The following is a 9,721-nucleotide window of genomic DNA, read 5'->3' as shown; positions in this document are numbered from 1 at the left end:
ATGGTATTACTCTTTTAACTACTCTGGGTAAGTGCGGTAACTACACGACACATGGCTATCAATCTTGGCATTTCGTATAGATCACCCATACTACAAATACTTATGGCAATAGTAACTAGTAGAACACAGTAGAATTCCATGTTTAACAAGCTCAAAGCCAAGAAACCACCCTTGTCATTGAGTCAGGTATCGAATGTGATCAAAACCTCCGGATCTAAGGAATTATCACCGGAGGAGATCAAAGCTAAGTACATTAAACTTAGTACTATAGCTCAAGCTGGACTTCCACCTAATTCTATCCTTGCTATAGGTTTCGATCCTGTTCAATCATTATTAGCAGTATCCACCAAGACCAATGAAGTTCGAGTGTTTGGTCAACAATCAGTTGAAGTAGTCATTGAATTTAGTTCAACTAGTCCAATTACTCACCTTCGATTTGTTAAAGGTATTTATTTAGTAGCAATTTCTGCATCAATTGGTTCAATAATTATCTTATCATTAAAATCAAAACAAATTCTTGGTAAATATAGTGTTCAAGGAGGTATAATATCTATAGAAACTGACCCTAGTTTAGATTGGTTAATTTTAGGATTAAGTAATGGATCATTATTCTTTTATGATATTGATAGATTATCTATAACTCCTTATAGAATTGATAATTTACAAAAGAAAATTCTTCCTAAAATAAAAATGTCATCAGTACTTGATATTAAATGGCATCCACGAGATTTAGGTACTATAATGGTAACTTATTCTCATTCAGTTATAATTTATTCTTTATCTTCAGGACAAATTAAAAATTCATTTATTTATCAATTATCTAAAGGTGATAAGGGATTTGATACAGCTATGGCTATAGATTCTAATGGGAAAAAGAGTTTATTTGGTTCACCTAAAGAAGTAATTCCTGAATTAATTCAATCTCATTTTCATCCTAATGGTTTACATATAGTTACAGTTCATAAAGATAATTCTCTTGTATTTTGGGATGCTACAACCGGTACATTATTAGAAGCTAGAAATATTTTTGATATTAATTTACATAAACCTGGTCCACCTATAGTATTATCAGAAAATTTTACTCCTATAACTTCAGTAAAATGGATTTGTGGATCAGATCCTGAATATACTCAATTAGTAATTAGTGGAGGTGATGTTAAAGCAAATAATTTATTACATGTACTTGATTTTGGTTATACTCTTAAATATTCATTAACTTCACATGAAAAGCAAGGAGAATTCTATGCAAATCCTCAATCTGGTCAAAGAATTCTTCCTGTTACACTTAATGATAGTAAAACTCCTGGTACTGAGATTATTACCGAAATATTCCCCTTACCAAATGAGAATCAACCATATTTTAGTGGAACTCATGATCCAACTCATTTATTACTTTTAAGTAATATTGGAGCTATATATATTGTAGAATTCTCATCAATTGGAGGAGCTCAAGGAAGTTCTGATTTTTCAGATTTATTAATTCCTCCATCACTTTCTTCTGTTATTCCTCCAGTAAAGTTCTCAAAAATTCAATCAGTTAAAAGAATTGAATGGTATAGTATAATGTCAAGTCGTGTTAATAGTGGATCTACTGCTAGAGTTAAACAATTATTACGTGGAGGTGAACCAGCTCAACGTCGAAATACTCCTAGACCAATTGGATTTAATGCTGATTATAGAAGTATTTTAATTACTGGTCATGAAAAAGGTTTAGTAAGATTATTAGATATTTCAAGAGGTGAACACCAAGAACCAGAAAGAATTGTTCAAATTAGTTTAAAGGATACTTTATATGATTTTGGTAATCCTCAAAGTTTAAAAGTTTTAAATGTATCATGTGCATTTGAGAGTCGAGAATTAATTGTAGCTCTTGCTAATGGTGATGTTGTACTTTGTAAATTTGGTAAAGTTAATGGAATTAGTTCTCAAGGTAGTTTTACTAATAAAAGTTATTCAGATTGTGATACTCTTCATTCTAATGGAGATGCTAAAATTATTGATCTTAGTGAAAGAATTCTGAGATCTTTTGCTCTGTCAACAAATTTTCTTCCAGTTGGATTAATTGAATTAAATCAAAGAGAACCTATTACTGCATTAAAACATAGTGATATTGGATTTGCTGCTATAGGTTATAAATCAGGAAAATTAATTGTAACTGATGTAACTCGAGGTCCAGCCATTATATTTAATAGTAATATTAATGATCTTTTAATTTCTCAAACTAGTCTGTGTTATATTACTAGTATTGAATTTGCTATACAAGAATATGGTCAAGATGGTTATTCATCAATTTTATTATATGTTGGTACTAATAATGGAGGTAATTTAATGATTTTTAAAGTTATTCCCTTAGGAAATGGAGGTTATGATGTTGTATTTACTGATAAAAGTATTGGACTTAATTATAAGCATAATGGATCAGAAGGTGAATCTAAAATTGATCAAATCATTCCCATTGGATCTACTGATGGAATTTCATCTATTGCATCATTAGATAAATTTAATAAATTAAGTCAAGGCATTGTAGTACCTGGATATATTATTACTACATCTACTAGAGATATTAGAGTATTAAAAGTTCCTAAAGTTAAACTTGCTCATAGAGTAATTGAAGATACATGTTTATGTTGTGGTGTAATCAATTATCAAAATCAAGGTGTAGTACTTTGTATTTTAACCAAATCTGGATACCTTAGATTCTGTTCCTTACCATCTTTAAAAGAAATTTGTGATACTCAAATTCCTACCGAACTCTTTAAGAAAATTCAAGCCACTCTTAATCGAGCTGAAAGTGGAGATGCAGATGTATTATGGGATGGAGAATTATTCATTAGAACATGTCAATCTGAATTTTATCATCTTTATATCCATAATCTGGATTCTAAGAAATCAGTTGATACTTCAGTTACTGATATATTATTTAATGAAAATGCCATTATACCTCCAAGACCAACAGCTGGAGCTTTACTGTGGGCTAAAGGTCAAACTGGTTATGTCACTTCTAAGGATTTATCACTTCTTATAGCTGGTCCTAATCGAAAGGAACCTAAATTTGAAGAGAGTAGATTGGCTTATAATATTAGTCCTGAAGCTAATCCAAATCAATCATTTGGTGCTTATGCTACTCCTACATCAAATGATAGAGGTTATAAACCACCGGTAAGAAAAGCTACTGCAGGTAGTACCGGATCTTTAGGAACTCCTGGATTTATGAGAAGTTTTAGAGAAGGTTTAGAATCGGTAGAAGAAACTTTTAACTCCTATGCCAATACTGCCAGTGAGAGTATGACTCAAACTATTGAAGATCAGAAAAAGTCGATGTACTCAGCCGCATTCAAGCAAAAGTTTGGCTTTTAATAGATTATATATGATTATATATAATTAATATAATTACTGTCGTGCACACGACTTTACCGCCGCAGATAACTCTAGTTTGCAACTATGTAACAGATAAGCTACAACTATGTAACAGAGTATTCTACTACATAACCTATACTTAGTACTTATACAATTACATAGTTACTAGGGGCATATGGTATGGTAGGCACACACCCTCCCTCACTCAGTGTGCCCCATGAAAAAAAAAAAGATTTTATGAAATGTAAACAACGCGGAGAATTTACTATAAACACCGATTCTTACTATATAATTAGACACAAGTCCCCACTGTAATTCAATAACCAGTAGTGTGAAAACAACATGTCTACGGCCAATGACAATAAGGAGAACTCCCCGTCTACGCCCACGAAATCTACCGGTCCGGGGTATCCATTTCCACTGGGAAAAGTGCTTAAACCCATCTCACCTAATAAGTATCCAAATGCCGGAGGAGTAGGTAAGTTAAATTTTTTACAAAGTGATAATATTGATGAACACTTTGATCATATTCATAGTTTCCATGGAACTATACTGGAACAACTTTATAATTTGGAAGTTCAATCTAAACAAACAAGTGTAGATTTGGGACAATTAGTGGATAGACTGAAGAATAATAATCAGAATTTGAATAGGCTATTAGAAAATATAGCTAAATATTCTGATGAAGTTATAACTGAAGGAAATGCTACTAAGAATGATATAGAGAAACTTATATCCAAGTTAGATGAAATTAAGGGCAATATCGAGAAATCTCACGTTCAAGATCAAGATTTGAAGAAAGCCATTACTGATGAGGTACGTAACTCAAAGAGTCAACATCAAATTGAAGTATTAGAAAAGTTAACATACATAGTACAGAATCTTCCTGAACATGATCTAGTACGACAAGTAGTTGATCCCATTGTGGCGGAATTGAAATGTGTATCACTTGATCCAAAATCTCAGAGTTTATTAGAAGGAATTATGGAGAATTTTGGAGATAAGGAGGATCCATTTGCAGTAGTTCAAGATTTAAGAAAAGATTTAGTACAAAGACTTGACTCATTACTGACTCGAGAGGAAGACTACATAATTGAGTTAGAGAAAAGATTTCATAAACAAGATCAATTGATAAATGAATTGATATCCATAGTTGGATTAAAAGTTAATAAAAAGGAATTAGAATCTAATATTCAACTATTGGATGATAAATATAAAAGAATGACTCAAGATTATACAGCGAAATATGTCGAATTCCAAAATCTTCAACAGGAATTTGATAAACTCTCCAAAGCTTGTAAGGAATTAACCATTCCAAATCAAGCTCAAGATTTGCGTATATCTAAAGCTCACCAATTACATTTATCTACTATCAACTCATTCGGGAATCCCTCTCTTATTGTACCTAAAAAAAGAATTGTTAGTTCACCACTAATAAATCTCCCTGCTACGAATGATGAGGATCAAGAAGATTATGAAGATTAGATTAGATTAGATAAGCAAAAATTTTTAATTTAACTTAACTTAGCATATTATATACAAGAATGATATGTTGTCTATGTAATTAATTCTTAGTGATGACAGTTTTGTCATCCATATATGGTCGTAACACTTCTGGAATGGTAATTGATTCACTTTCTGGATTATAGAATTGTTCAATTATAGCTACAATCACTCGAGGAATAGCCATACATGTTCCATTGAGGGTCGATATATGAGCTATTTTCTGATCTTTATTATACTTTCTTATACCCAATCTTCTGGCCTGATATTCTCCACAATTAGAACAACTTGAAAGTTCTCCCCAGTTACCTCTACCAGGCATCCAAGCTTCAATATCATACTTCTTTTTAGCTGGAGCTCCTAAATCAGATGTGGCCATATTCATAACTTTTGCTTTAAGACCAAGTTCACTTATAATTTCCATTTGAAAATCTTTGATTTCTTCTAATTCCTTTGCAGCATTTGCACTATCAGTAAAATGGAATAATTCAACTTTTGTGAATTCATGAACTCTGTAAAGTCCCTTAGTATCTCTACCACTAGAACCTGCTTCTGCTCGATATGATCTAGAAATTCCCACATACTTAATAGGAAGATCTGTATTAGCATCAAATATTGTTGATGAATGTAAAGCTCCAAGAGGAATTTCGGCAGTTCCTGTAAGAGATTTTCCTTCACCTTCTAATTCATATACTTGCTTTTCATTATTTTGATCTTGTGGTCTATAGCCACATGCATGTATAATTTCACTTTTAACTATAGATGGAGGTATAATCATCTTATAACCTCGTTTACGAGCTTTTGATAAACTATATTGAATCAATGCTTGCTCTAATAATGCTCCATCACCTATCAAATAATACCATGATGATCCTGATATTCTCGAAGCAGTTTCAAATTCTACAAGATTGAGTTTCTCTCCAATATCTTTATGATCATATTTGAGTTTTGGTAACTTTGATTGAGCATCCTGTTCTGAATCACAATGAATGAAATTAGTGATATCATTAACTTCTGGATTAATAGGTACACTTTCATCAAGAAGATTAGGTAACAGCTCAGCTTTAGTATAAATATCTTCTATTAATAACTTGGCCTCAAGTTCCAAAGGTTTTAATTCTGCTTTAATTTGACCAAGTCTGGCAATGATTTCTGGTTTCTTCTCCTTCTGCATCTGATCTCCAAGACTAGATCTTTCACTTTTCAAGACATTAATTTGCTCGGTTAGTTCAATTTGCTTTCTTCGATTTTGTATGACAAATTGTAGATCATCTAATGTAGCTGTTGGTAACTTTCTTCGAATAATTGATTCTTGATATTGGTCTTGCTTACCTATAATCCCATTAATATCCAATTGAGGACGGAGTAAAATCGAACTATTTTTAGATGTACTTGCATGTCTCGCCCACAAGATCAGCCGCCTACCGACACATGATCCAATAGTACGTTTCATTATATATATAATGGTATGAAGTTAAATTGTTAATCTGTATTAGTCGATTTTTCATTTGGCATTTTGGACAATTTGGACATTCTATTGTCGCAAAATTTGAGAAATATTTTCGACAAACTACAAGACAATTAGAACTGTCCAACATGGTAAGAGAATTTATTTAAGTGTACACGCTTAAACATTGAATACGCTACAATACTTCAATTGAAGGAATAGTTATTGTATAAAAAATACGTAAGACATTAATTGTAAAAAGAAAACCAAAAAATAATAATAACTAATGTAAATTGTACAGAGAACTAAAATGAACAAATACCAAATGCTATGAAATGTGAAGTCTTTGCTTAATTGAAAAGCATCAATATAATCTTCTTAAAGAATGAGTAATGTTTTCTTCTTTCAGCTTCTTCAGCCTTTTCTAAATTTAATACTTCTTCATCAAAAATAGTTCTATTGGTTTGAATATCCATATCTTGAACTCTAATAAATAATTTCCAGTTTTTGGTATAAATCTTGTGACCAACGTAGAAAAGGATTAAAACAATAGCACCAAGATAGTTTTGGAAAAAGTTGGAAGCATTTGGCGTACCAGAACCAACTGGATATAAAGCTAACCAGAATTGAGCAATTAATACAAGAATGTACCAAACAATAGCATACCAAGAACCTAAAGTACCAGTAGAAGCAACATAACCTAATGAATCTAATGATATGTTGTTATGCTTCAAAGCAGATCTAAATCTAATGTGAGACATACAAATTCCAAACCAGGTGAAAATTTGAGAAAGACCAGAAATAGATAATAACCAGTTGAAGACTGTTTCTTGCTTTTTAAAAGCTGCAATAAATGAAAATAATCCAATAATTGTACAGACAATCAAGGATCTCAATGGTCTACCTGCTTTATCAATATAGTTAAAGTATGTAGGAGCAAAATGTTGTTCAGATAATGATTGTAAAGTTCTTGAAGCAGAATATAATGAAGATGATGCAACAGATGTAACAGATAATAAAATTACAGCATTGATAATTGAAGCACAAGACTTGACACCATGAAGTTCTGCAGCTAAAACAAATGGAGATGCATGAGAACCACCACCGTGAGAACCCATAAGTCTATCAGAAGTGTATGGAACCAATAAACCAACAATAGTTAATGAACCTAAAAATAAAATAACAATTCTCCAGAAGATCAACTTACAAGCATTAGGAATAGCTCTTCTTGGATTTCTCTGTTCAGCAGCACTCAATGCTACGAACTCACTCTGACCAAGACTAAAGGCACCAGTAACGAAGACAGAACAAAGACCCTTAAAGTTGGTGTGGAAACCAGGATCGTGCCAGTATTTTCCACCGATAAATTGCTTTTCTGGACCTCCACCAACGTTAATGACTATACCCATGATTATGAAACCAGTGATCATTAAAAGTTTACAAGAACCTAAAATGAATTCACCTTCACCGTAACCTTTTGCCCCATAAAAGTTAATGAAAACAATGACAATGTAAAAAATGGTAACCCAAACATCTGGATTAATACTAGTAGTCCAATATTGAATGGTCATAGCAGCAGTAACTAATTCAATAGCAATGACAGAAAGCCATTGAATACAATAATTCCATGTGATAGCAAAAGCTAAAGATTCATCAATAAATTTACGAGGGTAATTATTATAACCACCAGAAAGATCACTGTAATTAACAGCCATTTCACCAGCAGCTTGTAAAGTTGGATATAAGAAAGAACCAACGATAGCATAACCAACGATAAGGAACAAAGGACCGGCTGTATGAAGAACACGACCAGAACCAACTAAAAGACCAGTACCAACACCGGTGACAAGAGCCATTAAAATCAAATGACGATGACTAATACCTTTGGCTAATTGTTTACCAGCATCGACATCACTTCTATTTTGTCTTCTGAAACTGTCTTTAAACTTTTCCCATCCAGATAATTCTGAGACAACAGTAGTTGAAGAATTAGTATCAGAACCGTCTGCTGAAGCATTCTTTAGTTCTGATACTATAGGATTTAATTCTATATCTTTTTTATTAAACGACATAATATAATATTTCTATAATTCTATGAATGAATGATAATTGAAATAAGAAATAGGAAATAAAACAAACTAAAAAAATTTAAGGAATATTATATTTGCAAGTAACGATATTTCAAATCAGGTGGGGGAAGCTATATATTTATAAAAGAAAATTATCATAAGATGGTTAAAAGATAATAGAACTCATAATTTCTGCAAATGGAATTTGATAGCATCTTACAGGTCAAAGTACGCTGCTTATCAAACAGAAATAAATTACATGACTACATAATATACCTATTCTGTTTGTATTTTGGGGAAACTTCTAAAATGTAACGGGACCTATTTCCCATTCAAAAAAGCAATATATCTACCGATGTAGTAAGGCATTTTGCTCCTCTTCCCAAATTTGGCAGCAGGCTGCAACCTTAAGGCATTTTTACTAGTGAAAATAGAACAAAGCGAGCGCAAAGTCCACAAATGCGGAAAGTGCAACTAGAAAAAGAAATTTACTCGCATGACAGCGAAAGTACTCTTTCCTTTTTGTTAGTTAGTTTAAGCACTGAAGAAATGAAAAGCCAGTATATTTTTTAAGAGAATTATAATTGGATTCATTGAAGAGATTCAAAGGGCTTAGTAACTGTTGGATAAGAAGACACTAAAAGCCAACAGCTACTATAGGAATTCTGTCAAAGGGTTATGTCAAAGATTTAGGCTTTATTGCTTATACGAAATGTGACAAACATCTGATGATAATCCTAAAAATTCTTGGATTAGATTATTCGTGAAGGGGGGGAATAAACAAATGACTAACATTTTTAGTGTAGCGATGAAATACAGTTCATAGTTCATTGTCTCACATTCCATTTTTCTAGATGTATATCGCCGCTCGAATATTCCAGGGCCTAAATCATGCGAAAGGCAAAAATTTTCAGTCTCCGGCTTTTTTGCATGAAAGACCGGTTCCGCCACTTTATCTACTCCCCACCAAATCTTTGTAGCGAGATTTTTAGCTTATATAAACTCCGCCGGATTTAGAGAAAAAAATGCCTTTCTTTTGTTTAGGCTTTGTACGAATCTTTGTAGGCTGTCAAAGATCTTTTGTTTTATTAAAAGAAATTAATGAAATGCCTCACGGTATTTGATTTTAGGCTTAAAAGTGAAGTACGATCTCCGCAACAGGTACGGGAAGACTTAGACTATTTACTCTATTTACAGAGTCAAGTTGAAGTTTTTAGTTTACTAAATTAAGCAGACTATCACCGTTAGATCAATATCTCCACCTGTAGATGCACAAAGATAAGTAGAATAAAAGTGGAGAAAAGATTCGGAGTCATTTAAGTTGATTTATTCATAAACACCGACC

At 32.4% G+C, this 9,721-nt stretch overlaps 4 protein-coding genes across 4 annotated transcripts; 2 read left to right on the top strand and 2 right to left on the bottom strand. All coding sequences in view use genetic code 12, as the record gives it.

Annotated features, from left to right (window-relative positions):
* Positions 1–31: 31 nt before the first annotated feature.
* SRO77 (putative Rab GTPase-binding protein) lies at positions 32–3,510 on the top strand. The gene has a single exon (XM_064881103.1). It carries the CDS (start codon positions 139–141, stop codon positions 3,355–3,357), a length of 3,219 nt encoding a protein of 1,072 aa, XP_064739325.1. The 5' UTR covers positions 32–138; the 3' UTR covers positions 3,358–3,510.
* Positions 3,511–3,536: 26 nt separating this feature from the next.
* RJT21DRAFT_20580 (uncharacterized protein) lies at positions 3,537–4,882 on the top strand. The gene has a single exon (XM_064883707.1). The coding sequence runs from the start codon at positions 3,700–3,702 to the stop codon at positions 4,840–4,842; it is 1,143 nt and encodes a 380-aa protein (XP_064739324.1). The 5' UTR covers positions 3,537–3,699; the 3' UTR covers positions 4,843–4,882.
* On the bottom strand, positions 4,883–6,630 carry RJT21DRAFT_20588 (putative serine--tRNA ligase). Its single transcript, XM_064883708.1, has one exon. It carries the CDS (start codon positions 6,311–6,313, stop codon positions 4,922–4,924), a length of 1,392 nt encoding a protein of 463 aa, XP_064739323.1. The 5' UTR covers positions 6,314–6,630; the 3' UTR covers positions 4,883–4,921.
* GNP1 (amino acid transporter) lies at positions 6,518–8,636 on the bottom strand. Its single transcript, XM_064881102.1, has one exon. It carries the CDS (start codon positions 8,377–8,379, stop codon positions 6,658–6,660), a length of 1,722 nt encoding a protein of 573 aa, XP_064739322.1. The 5' UTR covers positions 8,380–8,636; the 3' UTR covers positions 6,518–6,657.
* Positions 8,637–9,721: the final 1,085 nt, after the last annotated feature.

This window comes from Scheffersomyces amazonensis (assembly GCF_036850825.1).
Source record: "Scheffersomyces amazonensis strain UFMG-HMD-26.3 chromosome Unknown RJT21scaffold_2, whole genome shotgun sequence".
Lineage (NCBI taxonomy): Eukaryota > Fungi > Ascomycota > Pichiomycetes > Serinales > Debaryomycetaceae > Scheffersomyces > Scheffersomyces amazonensis.
Note: the sequence above shows the minus strand (reverse complement) of the source record. Positions and strands in the feature narration are given on the sequence as shown.